Genomic DNA, 24,542 nt, shown 5'->3' with positions numbered 1-24,542 from the left:
TGTACGGTCTACGGACCGACAGTGTGCCTTTTCGGCATGCGCACGCGCGTGCCTCATATCACTTGCTACTATGTGGGACAAAAAGCTTACAGACCGTACGTACACTTTATACGCTTTCTATCTCCATGAACTGGATTGACTTTCTCACTCTATCTCCCCTTCGCTTTGGTCCATCAAAACAGAAATGTGCGCGACACTCTACTGAGCTTAACCCTCTCTTTCTACAGGTCGGCTTGCCACTTTGCGTTTCTCTATTGCATTCCCCTTTCCTTCCACGCGCGTAGTCGTCAACGGCGTAATGAACACGTGTACACTCAAGACTTTCATTTCTCAACAGAAAATAAACGACATGTTTATTTTATTCCATCATTTGAGTTCTTTGTTTCCTTCATTCAATTCGTTTCATTATTTTTTCTTGTAGCGAGTTTAGGGTATTTATATCCTAGTCTTCTACACAAGTAACTAGGTGCGTTTCTCCACGTTTCATAACGTGCATTGGAGTAAAATCCGAATGATTTTGATCATTAACTCTCTTCGATAAATTGCCATAGATGTGTACAGCTATTGACACGAATATACGACCGAAAAGGAAACACGAGGTGTGTGTGTTTTACGTAGACAACGCTCTTTATTTCATCGCAGAACTGGGTAAAAGAAAGCGAGATAAAAAAAAAACACATTGAATACACAGATAAAACTGTTTTTAGAACACGTTAAAGATGCAAAATATTTAGTTAAAAAAAAGAAGAAAATACGATTCAATTTCTTTCTTTTTTCTTTCTTTTTGAAAGTTGAAATATTTTTATTACTTTTGGATCGTAACAAGTCTGTCTTCAGTGATTGAAAGAGTTCAATGTCCTGTTTATTTTTTCCTTGCAAGTAAAATCCTAGTGCTATATCCAAGTCGTGCTGCTGCTGCTGTTGTTTTTGTTGTTGTTGTTGTTGTTGTTGTTGGTAAACGCACGAGGTGTAAATGAACTCCCTTGTGAGCGTTTTTAGCCCGTGTTCGCTTAAAGGTATAGGAATTGTTATTAATGCCCTTGAAAGTATCATTAGGAATTTAAGAGAAATATTGAATAAACATATAGAACTGTTTTTAAAACACGATTCAAAACTCACCTCTTTAAGTGTTCCTTTCTGACTGCGCAACACAGAAATGGTACCAATAGCAAGTCCCAAGATAATAGGAGCGGTGGAGATGAGCCAACCAATGCCCTCCGCCCATCGCTCATCGTAGCCAACAACTGGGGTATCGTACACGAATATCACCATAAAATAAGTAAGTAAGCACTGAAAACAAATAAAAACAATAGCATTATGTAGTAGCATCACTTCAGTGAAAAACAAATATTACTAAGTTCAAATCATAAAAAAAACAATGTATAAATTGTGTACGATTAGCTATTGAAACTTAGTTGATTAAAGCATATTATTCTACAAGTCTGTGTCGTCATGTGGTAATGATAAAAACAGCCATAATTATACTAAACTTAAAACTAAATCACTCATGTGTTACAAACGAACATGAAAAATAGTGTATAATGTTCATTAAGCTTTAGTGGAAAATAAAACGGTGTAAGGAACGGTTTATTATGTATATTCTTAAAAATGTTAGGAAAAAAGTTTGTGGATATTTACATGTTATTTGTAATATGTGTATATATATATATATATATATATATATATATATATATATATATATATATATAACTTGGGATTGTTTGCTAGGTGCGACATTTTAAGTATTGAGGCCTTCCTGATGAAGTCTCAGCTTCGGTGAACTGGTCACCTTGTTCGCATGGATGAAAACCGTCTTCCTAAGCAACTAGCATACAGTCAACTGAAAGAGGATAATCGAAATGTGGGTTGTCCATTTCTGAGGTATAGGGATAAGCTGAAAGACAATCTTAAGCACGCAGGCCTGAACCCAAAAACCTTTGAAGAAGATGCTGCGAATAGAAAATTATGGAGGGAAAAATGTTTTGCGGGCATTAACACATACATCGACACACGGCTATCGAATCAAACAAATCTTCGTAGAGCAAGAGTATGAACAGCATCTTCCCAGCTTGTGTCCTGTGAGTCGTGCGGCTTGGTTTGTGGGAGCAGAGCTGGCCTCGTGTCACACATGCGGTACAAGTATTGAAGGCAGAGTGAAACAGAGCGAAATTTTTGTACCTCATGCGTCGAACACGACGGGAGTGTCCATTATATATATATATATATATATATATATATATATATATATATATATATATATATATATATATATAAATACATATAAATATATATATATAAATATATATATATGTGTGTGTGTGTGTGTGTGTGTGTGTGTGTGTGTGTGTGTGTGTGTGTGTGTGTGTGTGTGTGTGTGTGTGAAAGAGAAACTTTCGTAGTATTTTTATATTACCCTATAATCGCTGGTATGTGTAAAGTATTAATGGAGTGAACAAAGAAAGTGTTAGACGGAAAAGTGAACTTAATTATGTTGCGGCCGTATTTCTGTTACGTTGTGATGCGTCAAAAATATGGGGAAGGGGATGGTCACTCTTAATACTTCCACGTTGCAATTACTAATCAATCAGAAAAGGCTGAGTGGATAAAATATGAACAGCAATGCATTCGAATGAAATTAATATTTTTTTGTGAAAACACATAGCAATAATTATAATAAATGCTATAAATAAACTATATAAATAACTATATAAATACTGAATATGTTTTTTATGGTGCTATATTGGTCATGAACGAAGGGAAAATTACACTTAAATTTATTTATGAGATAAAAAATGATAGCAAGCCATTATGTATTAAATATTGGGTTACTCTAAATATGTTTAGCTTTCTTAGCTTGATAGATAAAGATAAATCTTGACCCCAGAGCCAATTGGCCACATAGGCGAGTTGTATATAGTTGTTAGGTACATTTAGTAATGGGACTAGACAGATATTAAACATAGAAATGTAGTCAATTGCAGCCTATAATTCATAGGGAACGAGCAATAATGTAATCAGTTTAAATAGACGCCTATGAAGATATTCACCAGAATCAACTTTTAGTGAAGGAAGATGGGTCTATACTTGATAAATCATATATATTCGTTTCGTTAAACTGAATTGCCGTCTGATACAGATCTTCTATGTGTGTGATCACAATCGACAGGAATCAGGCTTAGCCAATATGGCCACCTCCAGAAACGAGAGCGATAGAAAAGTATTTAAATAACACAAATTGTAATGTTATATACGGAATCAAATAGCAGAGGCTCCCGTTTTATCAAGACTGAGCAGGAGCGAAATAGTTGTATTATAATACCAAATGAACAACACGGCTTCTATTTGCAGCTTTTCAGTGATGCGACATAAGGGAACAAGAAACGAAACTGTTTTTGTTTATTTCTTTTTTATGTGTAAGAAAATTTTTTGTGATCGTTTTGTTATTTATTTCCTGACAACACATTTAAATTCTAAATTTCAACCTATAATTAACTAGAAACAAGTAACCAAACATCCAATTCTCATTGTAATTGTAAAAATATTGTATGAGAGAGATGACGGGATACAGTTGAGACTAGTAACTTTAACTGACTGCACCCAGTTTTGCTCTCTTGAAATATACGTGAACCGCAGTCACACTTCACAACATAAACAAAATCGGAGAGAATAATGCCAACAACGAAATCAATCATATAAAAAATAAGACATATATTCGCACGATTTAGTTGAAGGGTTTTAATACTGATAATAATATTTTTTTGAAAATTACCCTGTAGATATAGTACAAACAAAAAACATACGTTATTTATAAGACTGCATATCTCCACCAGTTGAAAATTTAAGTTAAAATTCGGTCAAAATGTCACATTTTACAAGGTTGCACTAAAATGTTGAAGTTCAAAGTCATATAAGATACTCAGCTAAATAATGAGTCTCCGCGATAAACAGAAGTTATTGCTAAAAGCCTTACTTTTTATTTCCGTGACTTTGAGACTAATTTATATCCGAGATATCTAAAAATTTAATCAGTTCTAAGATACTACGGTAAATATTTTCACTTAGTTTGGTAAACAAAATAAGAAAACCCAATACCAACAACAGAATCAACCACATAAAAAAATTCATACAATTTAGTTATTCTTTTTTTAATACCGATATTTTTTAATTACCCCGTAGATACAGAACGAACAAGAATATAAGTTATTAATGAGATTCCGTTCCCCTAGCAGTTTAAAACTTAAGTGAAAATTCCGTCAAAATGTCAACTCTTACAAGGTCATACTCAAATGGCAATGTCCAAAATCATATGTAGCGAGTCTCTGTGACAAACAGAAGTTATCGCTAAAAGTTCACTTTTTTTCTTTTTCGTAATCTTGAAATTAATTTATGCCCGAGATATCTAAAAATTTAGTCTGTTCTAAGAGACTACACTAGATGGTTTCACTTAGTTTGGTGATGATTATCAGAGAGATGTAGTCACACAAAAAGAGAAAACATAGTTACAAATTCGACCAAATATATAACATACTTGGCGGCGGTTTTCAACATTATTCAAGCAATACATTAGTTTTATTGTTTAACTTGTGAGTAAATAAAACAGAATGACGTGACACACATATACTTAAAATGCGGTATAATCAGTATTAAGACGAATTGTACTCCATTAAATAAACCGTGTTTAATATAACAGACTTACGGCGGAAGTTAAAGAGGCAATTCCAAACCACATCGTCATACAAGCACGTTCGATTGGGAAGTGAAGAGACTCTTGTTTGACTGAAAAATAAAATAAAACACAAATTATCAGCGTGAATTCTGAATCCTTTTTTTTTTTTTTTGAAATGTACAATAAAAGAATTACAAAGATGCAAATATTTTTATTCATAATAATGAAGATTTTTTTATCTTGACTTTTTTATATTAATTTCGTCTAATCATCTATCATCGGTAGAAATGTTTTTAAAAGTCTGATTTTTATTTTTTTTTATGGGGATTAGAAACTTCCTACCTCATGTTGTTGTTTAGGCGGCGATCAGATTTTATTAAACGATGTTAGATACAAAATATACCTTTGTAGAACTTTTTAGGCGTGTGGACGCTATAGTAATAATATTTGGCAATAGTTCTTGTAAAAATCTTCAAGAAATTTGAAACTTTGAATAAACAGACAAAATGTTTTTGAAACATTTAAGATGTAACTATTTTTTATTAAAAAATCATTAAATATTTTCATCTTTACTTTTTAATTACTAATTTCAAGTTTATTTTATTCCCGTTTTCAGTTGCTTGCGTGTTTGTAATTGTGCTGTTGTCTACATGTAGTATTCTATTATTAAATTTCTTTATTAATTTTAAAGGAGTCATCGCACTCATTCAGTTTGGCGTTTCCATATAATGACGATCATATGGACACTAACGTTTCCGGTGACGATTCATGGAATAAAGCGGAAACGGTGAAACAGTTTACGATTTGAAAACCGTGGAAAAATGTAAAAACACAAAAGCACTAAAGCATACGACTTGAACCGCATCGATAGTAGCGTTTCAGTGTCACGAAAAAAAAAAGAAAAGAAAAAAAAAGAAAAAAGCCTTAAAGCTAAAAAACAAAAAAGAAAGAAAACACCGTTGCAATAAAAGCAAACAGAAATGTACCATTTTGTTTAGGGTTAGGATCACAAAATTTTTACCCCTCAAACATTTAAATAAAGTTGATTCATTCAATGATTTGGAGAAAGAAGATATTAAACACATTATTAACACGGGGAAAGGAGATGATTGACCTTAACTTTATCTAGAAGGCATAGATTATTATTATTATTATTATTATTATTATTATTATTATTATTATTATTATTATTGCAACATCTGGACTGGTTCATCAACAACGAGTTTTTCCCTATTACTATTATTACTCTTTCATGTATCCACAAAACATGCTATATGGATATCAACAGTGATAAATGCGTGAGTAGATTTGTTACGTAAATTTCACACACACACACACACACACACACACACACACACACACACACACATATATTAGTATATTTAGGCAGCATTTTTTCTTTTATGCACGTTTCATTAAATAGCACAGATAACTCTTGCTTGTTTTTCTTGTAATCCTCCTTTTCTCTTTGTCGGACCATTTTCCGAACGTTTTTTCCGAGTGGAAAAAGAGATTTCCAATAATCGCGAACGTTTTCGACCCCCATTGGTCATCCTCAGGCGAGTAGTAAAAAATAAAAATGAAATTGAAAAATGAAAGTAGCGAGATGAAATGAAAAGACGATTAAAAGATGATTAAAAGACGATTAAAATCGCTTAAAATCATTAAAATACTCAAAAGCACTTGAGCGTGCCCTCCGTTTCGTTTTGAGTCTGGTTAATCGTTGGTTTTTTTAATATGGATTAACAATGCCTCAAAGATCGGGAGGCGCACCTCGCAATATGAGACAGTTAAAATGGCCGTATTATTTATTAATATGTCTCTAAACTCATTTTTAGGGGTGTGGTGTGCTATATATATATATATATATATATATATATATATATATATATATATATATATATATATATATAGCACACCACACACAAGAAAAAATAAATAACAAAGGAACAACAAACATAATTGCAAAAAACCCTTGTTCAAAATTATTGGCACGGCTTTGTTTTTCTTTTAGTATCAGTATAATATCAATCAATTTCCGGTTTACGTGCTTTCTGAACTTTTTTATAGCCATATTATGCTTGTTTAACGCTAATTCAGTGAATAAATTTTTTCAGATAATTTTTAGATAGCGATTTATTTAAACTATTATAAGTGACTAAATTATAATTTTCAATCGCCATGGTTAAAACTAAGGAACACAGCGAAGACGTCAGGAAGCTTGTTGTAGCATGCCATACCAATGGGGAGGGCTATGATAAGATTTCAAAGAAGCTAAACCTTCCCAAATCCACTGTTAGAGCCATAATAAACAAGTTCAAATCGCAAGGCCACGTTATGAGTTTAGAGGGTAGAGGGAGAAAAAGGATTCTTTCCCCAAGAGATGAACGGAAAATTGTTCGACAAGTAAAACAAAACCCAAGGATCTCTGTTGGGAAGATTGTTGATGAACAGAGCACCTCTGGAGTGAATGTATCTCGACATACAGTTGGTAGAGTTTTGAAGAGAGCTGGTTTAAAAGCATGTCGTCCGAGAAAGACTCCCTTATTGAAGCCTATGCACCTGAAAGCAAGGCTAGCCTTTGCAAAACGTCATATTGATAAAGATGTTGCATTCTGGAAACGTGTTCTATGGACTGACGAAACGAAAATAGAGTTATTTGGCCATAATAAAGTGTCTTATATTTACAGAAAATCTGGCGAAGCTTTCCTGCCTAAGAACACCATACCCACAGTGAAGCACGGTGGAGGCAGTTTGATGTTTTGGGGATCCTTTGCTGCCTCTGGACCAGGGCGACTTGTTAAGGTCACAGGTAGCATAAAAAAGGAAGATTATGTTAAAATATTGGATGAAAACCTGAAAGACTCTGCTAAAGAGCTCTCACTTGGTCGTCGTTGGTGGTTCATGCAAGATAATGACCCAAAGCATTCGGCTAAACTGACTAAGAAATGGCTTGAGGACAATCATATTAATGTTTTGGAGTGGCCATCACAAAGCCCAGACCTTAATCCAATTGAAAATTTATGGAGAACATTAAAATTGAGGGTAATGCAAAGGAAGCCTAAGAATCTTATTCAATTGGAGGATTATTGTCAGGAAGAGTGGGCTAAAATTACTACTGAAGAGTGCAACAGCTTGGTTGTAAACTATGAAAAGCGACTGAGGAAGGTAATCAAGGCCAAAGGCTATACAATTGATTATTAAATAAATCGTGCCAATAATTTTGAACAAGGGTTTTTTGCAATTATGTTTGTTGTTCCTTTGTTATTTATTTTTTTCTAAAATCCGATTGCTGCATCGGAAAGGCCAGTTAAAAATACATAATATACTTTGTTATTTTCTTTAATTTAATCCCTTTTTTAGAATTTATTAGACAAAATTTAACTTTTATTTTACCGTGCCAATAAATATGATCATCACTGTATATATATACAGAGAGGGAGAGAGAGAGAGAGAGAGAGAGAGAGAGAGATAGATAATCATTCATAAATTGTTTCGCGTTTCACTCTGTTACATCTCTTCAGTGCGGCTAGACTAGCACCCGTCTCGAACCAGAGATCGAACCTACAACCGTTTAGTACGGGACGGGAGCTCGTAAATGATTTCTACGTGTCTTTGTATAAACATTGTCTGACACTTTTAAAGTGTTCCATTTGTTGATTTAAAAAGAAAGAGCTTTGCGTATATGTATATATATATATATATATATATATATATATATATATATATATATATAAATGTATATATATATATATATATATATATATATATATATATATATATATATATATATATATATATATGCGTATATATATATATGTATATATATAGACGCACTGGTGAGTTGTGATACAACGAAACAGTACTGTATGTGGATGATTAATAAGCTCCTCTCGTTGGTTTGTAAATATATTTTCACCCGACGCGTATTTAAGCGATTAAGCAAAGCTCACTGCTTGATTGTAAACAAACTGACAGTTTGAGCACTGTGCGACGGGCAAATGCTAATTTAATAGGCATTTGAAGAGAAATATTTACGGGCATTTGAAGAGAAATATTTACTTGGTCCGATGGTTAGAGCTGCCGACTGTCAACACGACGGTTGTAGGTTTGATCCACGGTTGGGAAAAGGTGTATGTCTAGCCGCACTGATGAGTTGTGATACAACGAAACAGTACTGTATGTGATTACTCTCTTTCTCGATATATATATATATATATATATATATATATATATATATATATATATATATATATACATACATACATACATACATACATACATACATATATGTATATATGGAGAGAGAGATGGGACTTTTATTAAAAAAAAAGTACAGACATTTGAATTCAATAAATAAGCATTTTCATTCTCGACAAACACACCTTGTAACTTGTAAGAAAGACTAATCAATCATCATAATTATTTTGCGAATATTCCAACAAAAACGGCCAATGTTTGACTGTAGCATTCCTCTTATTTCTTGAATCTATTGATTTTGGCATTTAACAATGACCTTTCTTTTCTTAGACTAATGGCCACATCTGATTCATAGTTTTGTCCACCAAAACAATGGCATCTAAACTACGATAAACAGATCGTTCACCTGACTGAATAACATAAGCTACTTTTACACTCTAGATATTTTAGTATCAAATGCTTTTAATGTTGGCATTGCGTATAAAAACACAACTTTTCATGTGTTGTGTCATATGCATTATTTGCACTACTATTCTTATCTTGGTGTTTTTATTTTATTTATTTTTTTACATCGTCTCGATCGATCTAATATCCTTCCTCTCCAGTTTTGGAATCTTTATGCTTAACTCGGGAATGTATACAGCTTTCGAACTTGACCTTTTACTTCATTCAGATGAGTACAGTGTTCTCGTTCCCTCAGCTATGACCGGCCAAAAGTGTTGTCTTCTATAATATAAATCTCACCTGTCTCTTAAATGTATGTATGTATGTATGTATGTATGTATGTATGTATGTCTCCCTAAAACTTTCGACAGAGGCGATGGATTTTCATGAGATCGGTATTGTTTTGAAATTTGATCCTTCGGACGACAAATATCGAAAAGTTGGCTAAAACATACATTTCTTCACCCTCAACTGGACACTTTTCTACAAGGAGGGGGTCACTTTTTTCGCCGATATATTCGAAAGTCATCCCCTCTTTTCAATTTCAATTGACTAGCCTTAATTTAAACCTTCCGGTTTGGCGATGGCCGCAACGACAAAGATGTCACTTTTTTTTCACATTCTTTTCTTCCTTCGTGGTACGCTCGAGCCTGGCTGCCTGCCTACTACCACTGTTTTTTTTTTTTTTTGCTCAATACATATCTCCAAACACCCGGACAACGCCGGGCACCCAGGCTTATCTATACTATAAATCTCACCTGTCTGTTTAAATGTATGTATGCATGTATGTATGTATGTATGCATGCATTAAACTTTCGACAGAGGCGACAGATTTCACGAGGTTTGTATCGTTTTGAAGACCGACCTTCAGACGATAAATATTGAAAAATTGGCCCAAAACATTAATTTTTCAACCTCAATTAGGCACTTTTCTATAAGGAGTGATCACTTTTTTCGCCGATATTTTCGAAAGTCATCCCCTCTTTTCGATTGACTCGTCTTAATTTAAACCCTCGACACTTCCGGTTTGGCGATGGACGCAACGGCAAAGATGTCACGTTTTTGAGTTTTTTTGTTTTTTTTTGCACGTTCTTTTCCTCCTTCGCGGTACGGATTCGAGCCTGAGTGCCTTCTAACACTTTTAGTAAAATACACCAGGCACCCAGGCTAGTTTATCATAAAATTATTTTCATTATTCCCTTTAGTAACGATTGACTGTCACGTAGAACACATTGTTAATCCAGACCTTTAATCATGTGAAAATCCAAACAAAAATTAAAATAGTAGTTCGAATAATGAAAATAATATAAATTATATCCTCATCTTAAAAATTCTGAATTTATTTCATAAAAAAATAACTAAGATTCCTGAAGGCAGTATCTTTAAAATACATCATCATAGATTAAAAGTCTGTGTGTGTGTCTGTTTTTTTGTTTGTTTTTTTTTTTTTTGTTTTTTTGTTTGTTTTTGTATATCAAGTACTATACGGAAAAGTGTCTCCTAACATAATGCTAAAATTGTGTTTCATGGAAGCTGAAAGCGAGGTTGATCCAAGTAGAGAAACCAGATGAGTCAATGAATAACTCCCAATAGTATGTTTTCTAAATTGCTAGAGCTACACTTTGTGGCTCATGATAATGATAATCGGCATCCTACGGTTGTTTATGTAAACAGCTTGAATGAAAACGACAGTGTCAGAATCTAAAGGAGTCGACACTATCAAACAGACAAAAACTAATAAAACAAAGAAAAACGGTCAGCATATATTAAATTTTATAAAAAATATTTAATTTTTGAAGAAAATATTATGAAACAAATTTCATCATGTGTTTTTTTTTTTTAACTTGTTTTTTTTATTTAAAGAAAAGGTTTAGATTTGTTTAATATTGTTTTTTCATTTTTTTTTTTTTGTACTGAACCAAACTGTTTAGGATAGGATTAGGTAAGGGATAATTTAGGATTATACTAGCAGGCCGCCCGGAGTTGCCCGGTCCTAAAATACGTTTAAATATGATATTCTAATTTATGCAGATTTCGTATTTATTATTATAGAACCAATTACATATTGATTACTATATTGTCCCCAATACATAGTAGTGATTTCAAAAATTAAAAAACAAAATGTATGACTTGGGTGCCGTCAGCTAAAATCGAAACAAAAACCTGTAGATCTAGTTCTTCAGCGTTATTCGTTACCATCTCAAGTAAGTTCATGTGCATATCTAAACTTTAAAAATTAACATACTTAAGCGTATAAATGTGTATCTGCGCATGTGTAGAAGATACGTATAGTTGACTTATGCCTGCCGAGTTCCAATTTTTTAAATTTTAACCCCTTAGCAGCTATTTTTATGCGCTAAAAATGAATTTGGTCCACAGCTCCAAATACGCTATATATCAAGTTTCATGTCTGTAGATCCAAAATTGACAGAGTAGTTTGGTACAGATCGTTCGACACACACGCAAACAATATCACTAATTATCAAGCCCCTTTAAGAATACTTAAGGATGGGCAGTGTGCAGAATTATAACTAAGGAAGCCAACTAGCGTGAATGCAATGTTCATGACTTTCGCTCGTGCTAACACTCTATTTTCGGCGTTTAATAGTCCTTAATTCCCTCCCTTTCCGTTGCAATTACGTGGTCCTGGGGTAAAGGCACAGCAAATGAAGCGAACGGTGGCTTCGTGGCTGGGTTCGAATCTCATGAACGACACAAATTGTTACCCTATATTGTTGATTGCGAAAGCATGCAGTACTAATGTCGGTATAAATGAGTAATCATTATATATATATATATATATGGCGATTAAGCTATACTGAATATTCGGCGTTTCATCCATTCTAGGATTCGTCAGGCTTATGCGCATAAGCCTGACGAATCCTATAGTGGATGAAACGCAGAATATTCAGTGTAGTTTAATCGCCATATATATTTTATAAATTACTAACTAGCTCTACCTACGTATTGAGCACTTTTGAAGTAAATACTTAAAGTTTACGCATAAATCTATACTTTCGTATATTAGGTTTATGTGAGTAAATGAAGTAGTTATATATATATATATATATATATATATATATATATATATATATATATATATATATATATATATATATATTAGGATGAAAAATGGTGAGGTTAAAACAAACAATTTTTTTGGTGTTAGAGTTGTAGAATTTTATTTGTTTTCTTTTTTTAAATTTTTCGAAATTTTTCTGTTGACGGTTATCTTAGACGATGTTTAGGATTTACTCTGTTCAAAAATGGCAATTGTCGCTTGCTATCTCGCAATCTGATTTGTTAAGCGTGCCGTCCTTTTCTGGCTGTTCACGTAAACAGCCGAGAGATGCCGACGAAAATTCGATTTTAACCTGACTCAAAAACTTTACCAGTACGTCTAAATGTAACAAAGACGAGAATGATACTTACTATAGCCAATGATGAATGGAACCATTGTCATAATGATGAGCACAGAAAGATATCTGTCAACGTAGTTGTTCACGAGAGTGTAAAGATGAAAGCCGCCCTGATAAAAGAAGAAATAAAAACAGGTCGCAATGATTTATAACAAGTTGAAATAATGCAAGACGAGTGCTATTTATGAACGTTCGTCGTGAAATGATAATTCATTATAAAATGATAATTCATTATAAAATGATAATTCATTATAAAATAATAATTCATTATAAAATAATAATTCATTATAAAATAATAATTCATTATAAAATGATAATTCATTATAAAATAATAATTCATTATAAAATAATAATTCATTATAAAATGATAATTCATTATAAAATAATAATTCATTATAAAATAATAATTCATTATAAAATGATAATTCATTATAAAATAATAATTCATTTAAAATAATAATTCATTATAAAATGATAATTCATTATAAAATGATAATTCATTATAAAATAATAATTCATTATAAAATGATAATTCATTATAAAATAATAATTCATTATAAAATAATAATTCATTATAAAATAATAATTCATTATAAAATAATAATTCATTATAAAATAATAATTCATTATAAAATGATAATTCATTATAAAATGATAATTCATTATAAAATGATAATTCATTATAAAATAATAATTCATTATAAAATAATAATTCATTATAAAATAATAATTCATTATAAAATGATAATTCATTATAAAATAATAATTCATTATAAAATAATAATTCATTATAAAATGATAATTCATTATAAAATAATAATTCATTATAAAATAATAATTCATTATAAAATGATAATTCATTATAAAATAATAATTCATTTAAAATAATAATTCATTATAAAATGATAATTCATTACAAAATGATAATTCATTATAAAATGATAATTCATTATAAAATGATAATTCATTATAAAATAATAATTCATTATAAAATAATAATTCATTATAAAATGATAATTCATTATAAAATAATAATTCATTATAAAATAATAATTCATTATTAAATAATAATTCATTATAAAATAATAATTCATTATAAAATAATTATAAGTTACTTGAATTAATCAACTGAAAGGTCAAAACCAAGATTCAATCGTAAACTAATAGCGGCGATACACTTACATACGAGGATAATACCAAAAGTTAAGATTCCTATTTTTTTAACTCAGAAAATTTGAAGAGCTACGAAAACGGGAGCGGTACCATTAAAACATGTGACCTTTTGTATCCCAAAATTATTTTTTGCTACATAATCACCATTCGCAATGGACAATGGATGTCCATGGGCGTCGGAGCGCGCTTTATTATACGAGAGTCGTTCCCAAAACAGATCCTCCTATTTCTATTTTTTTAACTTAAATATTGAAGAGCTACCATTAAAACGGACGACCTTTTGTGCTCCAGAACTTCTTTGTCTACATAGTCACAACCATTTTCAATGAACTTTTCAAGTTTTTAGTTTAAAGGAATTCAATGTTTTTACTTTAAAAGAATTCAATGACGCATTTCTGTTTCTGACGCACGTCCATGACAAAGGTTACTTTCTAACGGTCTAACACCGTCAATATCTGCAACAGAGAAATGAAACTTTCAAGTCATGAATGCATAAGTTCATTCATTATAATAATGCTATTTGTAATTCCCTCTGATCCATTCGAGCGAAATAAAAAAATAGGAGACATTGCTTTTGGATCGCACCTCGTATTTTATTAAAGTTTTACCATTATATGTCATAACGACAATTTTGAAGCTCTTATTAAATAATATCATGATATAGCTTGATTTAATACTTTATTAGTTATTTACATATGTTGCAAACTTATTTGACACGTATTGATTTTTTAGTTAAACCCTTTTTTAACAAAGAAAGGGCAATTTATTAGTCGTGTAAATGAATAGGAAATGAGTAGTTGAAATATACAACCTTGCATTTAATCTGGCGATTTACGTCGCGAATGAAGCATAAATATTTTATCTAGATCATTTTTGCTAAGAAACATTTCAGACTATTAAATTATTTTATTTAACGTTTTTCACACACAAACACACACACACACACACACACACACACACACACATATATATATATATATATATATATATATATATATATATATATATATATATATATATATATATATATATATATTGTATTTATGACTAGCTTTCATGTAATGCTGTTTCAATTAATGGCAGTACCAGCAAATTTATAGCTTCGCTCGAATATTTGTTTGCTAAAATCTTTCCTCTGGTGAGAAGAACGCTTTCTTTAAAACTCTGCGGATTAAGGAAATTTCAATATATCTTATTTGAGTATCCTGTTGAACAATAAATTCATGTAAAATATATTTTTAGAGTCTTAAATATATATATATATATATATATATATATATATATATATATATATATATATATATATATATATGCACATTCAGTACTGTTTCGTTGTATCACAGTTCATCAGTGCAGTTGGGCAGGCAACTACCTCAAGCCAGGATCGAAACCCGCCCGCTCGTACGACAGTCAAGGCTTCTAACCATTAGGATAATCGGCGGCTGCTGTGCGAGTAGTGAATTAACGATGTTTTGACATCGTCCGAAATACGTAAGCTCGAAATTGTTTACACAAAGAGTAATACGCTATGGTAATTTATGTATCACTTCCCAATATGCTCAACTGAAGATGAGAAGCATTATAGTCATCCACATACAGTACTGTTTCGCTGTATCACAGCTCATTAGTGCAGCTAGACAGGCAACTACCTCAAGCCAGGATCGAAACCCGACCGCCCGTACGACGATATGACTATATATATATATATATATATATATATATATATATATATATATATATATATATATATATATATATTCAGACAGATATAGTTAAATAGCACGGAGTGTTTTTGCTTAATGATTTTCTTTTTAAATTTCCATTTTCCGAATGATTATTCTTATGTCTCAATCGAATTTGTATAGGAAGGTTCCGTAGTAATTTTCGTCTATTTTTTTTTGTAAGTACTTTCAACTGATTTTCTTCAGTTGTTTTCTGGAAGATTTTTTATCACTGTTTCTTTTAAAATCTGGATGCTTTTATATGCTTCAGTTCAAATTACTTTTAAATTACTTGAAATAGTAAAGCGTATTGTGTGTAAAAAAAAAAAACGTTTTAACATGTTAAGGACGTGGCTAAAAGAAATGTACAATGGTTTAAAAGTGTGGTATTGAATTTACAGTTTTTTAATTTATCAATTTATAAATTCAAATTACAACATATATATGGATATACATATGTAACTATATGTGCAGATACACATCATATATATATATATATATATATATATACATATATATATATATATATATATATATATATATATATATATATATATATAATCTCGGTAAGTTATCCATTAAAATGCGTTGGGTGAAATTTGAAAATTAAATAAGATACCTGTCACATTGAACACTTTAAAGCCAAATAGCTGCAACGCAATTTTTTTCCTTTATAAAATAAACGAATGTTTATTTTTAAAGAGATATATTTCGGAGATATACCCTCCTTATCAATCTATATATATGTCTATATTTTTTTTCTCTTATTCTTCGCCATGGTGTTGAATGGGAGAATTTGAGTTGAGTCCACATGATGTTAGCTGCGGATTTATCTCTAGACGGATAATTACGCGTGGTCGCGCGTGGTTTGAAAATCTGGGTAGATTATCCATTTAAAAGGCGTTGAGTGAAATTTGAAAATTAAATAAGATACGTTTTACATTGTACACTTTAAAGCCAAATAGCTGCAACGCGAGTTTTTTCATTTATAAAATAAACGAATGCTTATTTTTAAAGAGATATATTTCGGAGATATACCCTCCTTTTCAATCTATATATATGTCTATATTTTTCTTCTCTTATTCTTCGCCATGGTGTTGAATGGGAGAATTTGAGTTGAGTCCAGATTTTCAAACCACGCGTGACCACGCGTAATTATCTGTCTACAGATAAATCCGCAGCTAACATTATGTGGTCTCAACTCAAATTCTCCCATTCCAAAACCATGGCGAAGAATAAGAGAAAAAATATAGACATATATATAGATTGAAAAAGGAGTGTATATCTCCGAAATATATCTCTTTAAAAATAAAAAATCGTTTATTTTAGAAAGGAAAAAAGAAAATTCGCGTTGCAGCTATTTGGCTTTAAAGTGTTCAATGTAACACGTATCTTATTTAATATATATATATATATATATATATATATATATATATATATATATATATATATATATATATATATATATCGGAGGGTTACATACCCAGGCACTTTAAAAGAATATTATTGTTTCAAAATTTATATTATTGTTGATTTTATTCTTTTTACGTTTGGATCCATATGAATGATGTTCGTGTTTTCAACTAGCATGTATATATATATATATATATATATATATATATATATATATATATATATATATATATATATATATATATGTATATTAAGATTTTTATTTTATTTTATTTTATATTTTATTTTTTTATATTTTTTATTTTATTTTTAAGATATATATATATATATATATATATATATATATATATATATATATCATTGACTGAAGATTAACTATAAAAGTAACAGTTTTTAACAAAAATTCTGTTTTTTCAAATTCCATAAAGTGAATGCCCGTGACGTACCTGACTCATACAAGAGAGGCTGATAAGGAAGGAGAAGAAACAGAAAAGGGCGATTGTGTATTCGCGACGGTTGAGAAATCTGTGAACCACCGACGGGAGAGACAACATGAAACTGTCCAGGACGGCTTGCAAATGAATTATCTGAAGAAAAAAAGGGAAAAGAGAATGTTACATTACAAGCAAATTCTCACATGCATGAAGTAGATACACGAGAAAAATAATTCATAGACGTTGAAAGTTTCCTTCCTCGACAGCCAACACTCGAAGCCAACAACAAATGCGTGTAAAAGTTTTAAACGTCAATATTTTATACTAATTGATATTTTTTGTGCGTGTTTCATTCTTGTTTTAATTTTTTTTTATCACTTTGTTTTTTCCTGGGGATGGGGCATTCTATCGGACGCCAAACATTCTCCCAGTAGTTTAGTTACTCCGACCGAGAGATCTTTTTAAGATTCTAACCGTCCCTTTAAGTGCTATTGTTTGTATTTTTTGCACTTGGTTCACTGGATATATTCGTCAAATAGTTTTTGAAATTCTTTTTCACTAGCCCGGTTGCTTCTATAATGACTGGTATGATTGACGTGTGTGTGCGTGTGTGTATGTGTGTGTGTGTGTGCGTGTGTGTGTATGTGTGCTATGTACTTCTTCCTATGACGTCAAACTTTCTCCATGTATCTCACCCTAAAGTTTTAATATCTAAAGAGAATTTTTAACTTCTTTGCTGAAATGTTTACCTTATGTGGAAAATTTCGTATCTTAATCATACTTTTACACACCCATCTCTAATTATTGCTACATATTAATGTTTAGTGTGTCTATTTCGTTAAATAGGCAAATTAAACATTAATATTTTTTTAATTATTTGATATTGAATCAAATACCTATTGTAAACGAATCAGTACATACAATTAATTAAACATAAGCTCTATGACTCAGGATTTCTATTCAGTCATGGCTGTCAGGGCGTGAACATGCTACTTCCATGGATTAAATAAATGGTTCTGTTTGGAATTTCGTGTAGATTCCCGGTTCGTCAGAAAGGTTTCCTGGTTCAACATAAAGATTGCTATTCGACCAAAAGACTCCCGAGTTGGACAAACTACTCCTGAAGAAGGGCGGTAGTTACATCAACCGAAATGTTAAAATAAGCTGAGAACAGTGTCCAAATAATACAAATTAACTTTTTTTAATACTCACAGTTGGGGAGAGGGAGAAAAATGTCAAGATAAAAAGAAAATAATTAATGATTTTTTATAAAAGTATTTCCATCTTAAACCTGGTTTAAAAGGTATTTTGATTTTTTTTTTTTTTCAAAATTTCAATTTGATTGGCCTCCATTTTAAAGAGACGTGTATTTAAAAGCTTTTTCAACGACTAAAAACTTAAATTTCAAATGTTTTTATAGAAACTAATCTTTTATTTCGAATTTTCATTTATCTACTTCTTTGACTAATCACGATTTCCTTTGATCTACATACATTCATCAATAAATTCTCTTTTTCTTTAGAAGCATCCAAGCAGTTTTATAAGTGCCTATGTCGATCCGACCGTCCGTTCTTCTATCACGTTTCAATGAACAATAGCATTTTCATTTATCAAGCATAACTTTGAAATAGAATATGTAAGCAAACGTTAAAGGTGACGGCCAGAGCAGAGAAAAATTCTGTACAGGTATTATTTGACTAAAAATCTATCTAGTATGATGGATTTAGACTTAAGTAATGTATGCTTGAAATGGGCCAACATTATCTAAATAAGCGAAATCACAGGACATCAGATCAAATGCAACATATTGTTTTTTATTTCGATTATTCAAATGATATTGACACATTTCAAGCTTTTTTTTTCAAGTTTGCATGCGTAATACTAAATGGATTTTAAATCGAAATAATTCCTCATTTACTAATACACAAGGAAAAACAACAATGTGAAACTATTTTAATGCATATCCATATTTTATATCGCATTCTGCTCTGGCCGCGACTTTTAACGTTTTCCAATATATGTTAGTCTGTCACGTTTGATTTAAGCATTCACCTCCCATCGCCAATCCGATCTCAATTCAAATAATATGTGACGCGAGATAGGGGACCCATTCTCTTTCGATGGTTAGAAGATTTTTAAAAATGTTCAGTTTCTTCAGCCTCATCCCCAAGTTTAAGGGTGCAAGAGAAGAAACGGAATCAACTATGAACACTGATACTACACTTTGATCTGATGAAGTTTGAAATAGTATTTTTGTTTGTCTGTCACGCTTGTGTTTGAAATAAAATTGTAATCGTGAAACGTGCATAGATATAATGGTCGCATCTTAAGAACATACGTCCGCGTTTGTTTATTCCTTTCATTTAGCCCGTTTCCCGCCTTTCTTAGTAATGCATCATTCAAAATGGAGGGGACGACAGACTAATAGACGATAGTCACAAAATAGATAAACAACCAGAAATGAGTTCAATAAAATAAAAATCAAATGAAAAGAATAAATGGTAATCTCTATGAAAAGTTCAGTCAGCATCAATGAAATAAATAACAAAGACGCCGCCATTATAAAAAAGCAGAAAGACAAGTTAAGGTAGCAGAACAACAACAACAAAAAATGGAGTCCAAAGGCGAGCTTTATATTTGTGTATTACATCAAAAAGTATTTTTACTTTGAACTGTTAACACACAGTGATGTAAAAATGTGACACAATTTAATGCTGTTGTTATGTGTTTATTATTATTAGTATTATTATTATTAGTAGTAGTAGTAGTAGTAGTAGCAGCAGTAGTACTAGTAGTAGTAGTAGCAGTAGTAGTAGTATTAAGGGGATCTCAATCGATAATATTTCTAACCTTAAATGCAAACTAAAGCAGAATATTCGAACAATTTCAAATCCGAAGAATCCTAAAAAAAAAAAAGCTAAACAAAAATAAAAACATAATTACTACCCTTAGATAACTTTCTAGTATGGTATTGAGTCAGAATTATCTCCCCTTCTATGTACCTTCCCGGGTTCTTCAAAGATGAGACTTTGTAATCACGTCTACTCATACGTGGAAAATTCAGAACGATTCCTTTTTTTTCTGGCGGGACTTATAAAGCTGTCGGACGTTCCAAACAACTTACATTCGAAACATGCTTTACAAACTCCTACATGCGAAAACTGTGAAATTATTTTTACTTCTATTCGAGTCACTCGATACTCAAACACAGACTCAAACACCAAATCAGAGCGCCGTACGTTTTCTACGCACTGTGCTGCTGTTAACAAGTTCGAGTCACGTGACTTTCATACAGCTGAAAGATCCAAACGTCTTTGTTGTCATTTTATTAGCTCTATATTTCATGCAATGTAAGTACAATTTACATATTCAATGCATTCTAAGATATATGCTTCCTTTTTTAACCTCTCAATACGTATGTTTCTCGTTGTATTGAGGACGATTTAGATTTTATTTAGTACACATTTCTGAAGTAACTTCTTTGTATATTAAGTACATATTAGATGTACTTTTGTTCTTCTATGATAAATTGTAATGTATTTATGTGATGTTGAATCCAGTTGCTGCTTCTCTATTGACCATTTTTCTCCCAGCATCCGTGTGGGTTAATGATAACACCTCATGAATACGGGCGACCACGTGCTCTGAGCACAAATATTTATTAGTAGTTTATTCAGTGAAAGTTTCGATCTTAACAACATATACATATTTATACATCCACATACAAATTCAGACTCTAGTACTCAAATATATAAAAATCGGTTTTTATTAATTCAGCTATGGTGATCGGATATCTTCTGTAAGTTTCGGGTCTTAATGTAATGCCTTTCTTGTAGAAAATCTTAGAACCCATAAGATAGAATATTGAAATGTTAAAAAAGTGCCATTTATCTATCTATCCATCAACCTAACTATCGATCCATCCATCTATCTATCCATCAATTAAGTGATATATATTTATCTATAACTGTCTGTATCTATGTTGTACTCGTTTTCGCCTCAACCATTTTCCTCTCTCTCTCTCTCTCTCTCTCTCTATATATATATATATATATATATATATATATATATATATATATATATACTTATAAATATTAATAATGTTTATAACTAAAGACACTAGTGTTTCATGCTTTTGCAATCATCAGTGCAGAATTGATAATTACTGCCTGTTAAGGGACTCGAATCCAGCTATGAAGTCACCTTCGACGCTATTTACTAGGGCGTTGCCCTTAGACCGGCATCACCTAACACAAGAATTGAGGAATATCAGACACCTAAAAATGCAAATTGCGAGCACAACATTGAAGCAGCCGTAGAGTATTCTAACGATCGTAAGTCGTAGACGGTGCGTAACGCCAGTTGATCGCTTTTTATTTATATTTCCCAAACAGCGCTCAACTTTAATAATCAAGGGGCTTATAATTATAAATAATAATTATTATTTTTACACATACAGACACTACTGATTCATGTTTTCGCAATCATCAGTGCAGATGTCTCTTTATTTCTATCTAATAAATTAGAATACCCGTCTCAGGACGAGTAAAATTAGTTCCTCGAAAAGTAGAGTTTTGCATCACTGTGTGTCACCTGACAAAGGTTAAAATAGTGCTGATAAACCTTATGCATAGAATGCTTATTTCAATTTAGATCAGATTTTGATGTTTGAAAATATCTGCAACTTGAGTCTAAACTTATAACATTTAAATTTAGTGAATCTTGGCTAATTGGCTTCTAATTATTATGAATCAAATTTAATGTGAGGTTGTGCCCATGTTGTGCCCATTAAAATCCTTTTTAATTGGCGTTTAATAACTATGGATACAATTCAACGCAAATCTGACATATATAAGAGAGGGCATGGCTAGATTATACCCCCATAAAACACTATAGAATACTTCAAAGAAACTGAAATATAGGGAATATTTATTATGTCTAATACCTTTTGTTGAAATTTCACAAAAAGCAGAGATATCTGAAATTTCCAACAGGAAACCCATCCCTTTTTTCTCCATTTTTCATAAACTAAATTAAACTAAAATAAACTAAATTAAACTAAAATAAACTAAATTAAACTAAAATAAACTAAATTAAACTAAAATAAACTAAATTAAACTAAATTAAACTAAATTAAATTTAATTAAACTAAAATAAACTAAATTAAACTAAATTAAACTAAAATAAACTACATTAAACTAAAATAAACTAAATTAAACTAAATGAAACTAAATTAAACTAAATTAAACTAAATGAAACTAAATTAAACTAAATTAAACTAAAATAAACTAGATTAAACTAAATTAAACTAAAATAAACTAAAATAAACTAAATATATGCAAAAAATCTTTACTCTTACGCACAGTGTATGCGTTCCAAAATTCATAACAATCGGTTAATTAGATTAGAAATGCATCCTGTACATAGAAATACATAATCATATACACACGCACGACGTTATAAAATAATCTAATAAATATTGCACGTTGCATTTAATTAGACGCATATAAAACTCTTCTCTTTACTAACCTGGTGTTGAATGGCCATCAGAAAGAAGCTAAGATACAAAAAGAATGCGATTGCCGGAGACAGGTTGTACTTGGCAAACGTGTTGGCCACTGACACAAGCAGAAGAGGGAGACCTGAAACGCAAAATGAAAAATTATTACATGGCTAATTATGAAGCAGAACGTCAAAACACGGAGTTAACAAGCGCTTTTGTTTATGTGGTCCGAGTTGTGCATTTCTGATTTTAAGACGTGTCGAATATTGAGTTGTTTATTACTGATTTTAAGACGTGTCAAATTCTGAGTGTTATATAGGGGTCTTATTCAGAGAGAGTTTTATTATAGTGATTCTTAGAGTCTTATTACAGTGTTTGTCGTTGAGAGAGTTTTATTACATATGATGTTGTAAGACTCAGAGAGAGAGATGTTGTTATAAGAGACTTAGAGAGATGTTGTGAGAGAGATTGTTCGTTCCGTGTTCGTGTTATGAGAGATTGTTCATGTTATTACGATTCTTATATATTAAATGTTCATTCCTTAGACGTGTAGAAGAAGAAAGCTCTTAGAATGATGAGATAGTGTTCATAGACATGAGATGTCGAGACGTGTATGTAATGACATTTTATAACACAGATATATAATACAATTTTCACTTTACCTTTTTGTAAGAATCATAAGACAAGACGACGTTTTATCAAAACACAGATGAGTTTATTCTTCACACGACCGGCCGTGATTTCCATCATCAAGAATTCAAAATTTCACATTTTAGTTTCAAAGTGACGTCTCGCTTCCTAGACGCCCGAATTCCAAAACTCCAGACTCTCTCTGAGTTTCTCACTGACTAGCTCTCACTGACTGTCTTCTTTTACTCTCAAGTTTTTCTCTATCCCTCGAACTTTCTATTTTCCGTGACGTCATACACATGTTAAAACATGTGCCTTCTTTCACGTGTTCTGGACCTACGTGTCCAAAACTTTTCCTTTTTCTACAAAAGGAATTTTAACCTATACTCAGTAACCTATTTTTCCAATATGTTAAAAACATTATCTTATAAGCTGCATTCTTTCAATTTAAAATTTCATAACAAACTTGACAGTTCACATTCTTTTCTTGAAATATTTTATCTCTATTCTAAACAATCGTTTGTTTTACATTTTTAAATTCTCACACGTAATCTATTTCTAAACCTAAATTACGAGGTTCGAATTTCGTCTATTGCTATTTCATTTTCATTTTAACTAATCTCTCTATTTTTATACTTACATGAAAAGGGGACAGCCCTTATCATGTAATATGAGTATGTATATTATTGATTTAAAGACGTGTCAAATACTGCATATACTCATTTCAACAAAACATGTTCCATTTAATATTTGAAAATTTATTTCAACTGACATCATAATAGTTTATCGTTATTTTCATGCCAGGTGCTCAACTGAGCTCTATCTTCTTGTTCCTAGCAAGAACTCATCTAGCTACACAGCAAAGAAATTTTATTTCCACATCTATGCACCGAAAACCAAACTAAAATTACATGAAAACAAGTTTATTTCCAAGAACTT

At 31.2% G+C, this 24,542-nt stretch overlaps 1 protein-coding gene across 1 annotated transcript in view; it reads right to left on the bottom strand.

The window, feature by feature from the left end:
• The window catches only part of LOC145283626 (sodium- and chloride-dependent GABA transporter 1-like), a 279,964-nt gene that overhangs the window by 5,818 nt on the left and 249,604 nt on the right, over positions 1-24,542 (bottom strand). Inside the window, exons 9-13 of the mRNA XM_080132579.1 lie at positions 23,000-23,112; positions 17,483-17,623; positions 12,743-12,839; positions 4,697-4,776; positions 1,120-1,290 (exon numbers count right to left, since the gene is read on the bottom strand). Of these exons, the coding sequence (XP_079988705.1) occupies positions 1,120-1,290; positions 4,697-4,776; positions 12,743-12,839; positions 17,483-17,623; positions 23,000-23,112 (602 nt within the window). The remainder of the gene's footprint in view (positions 1-1,119; positions 1,291-4,696; positions 4,777-12,742; positions 12,840-17,482; positions 17,624-22,999; positions 23,113-24,542) is intronic.

Source organism: Euprymna scolopes, chromosome 8 (genome assembly GCF_053919585.1).
Source record: "Euprymna scolopes isolate OS-2025 chromosome 8, ASM5391958v1, whole genome shotgun sequence".
Taxonomy (NCBI): domain Eukaryota; kingdom Metazoa; phylum Mollusca; class Cephalopoda; order Sepiida; family Sepiolidae; genus Euprymna; species Euprymna scolopes.
This window is presented reverse-complemented; position numbering and strand designations above follow the sequence as displayed.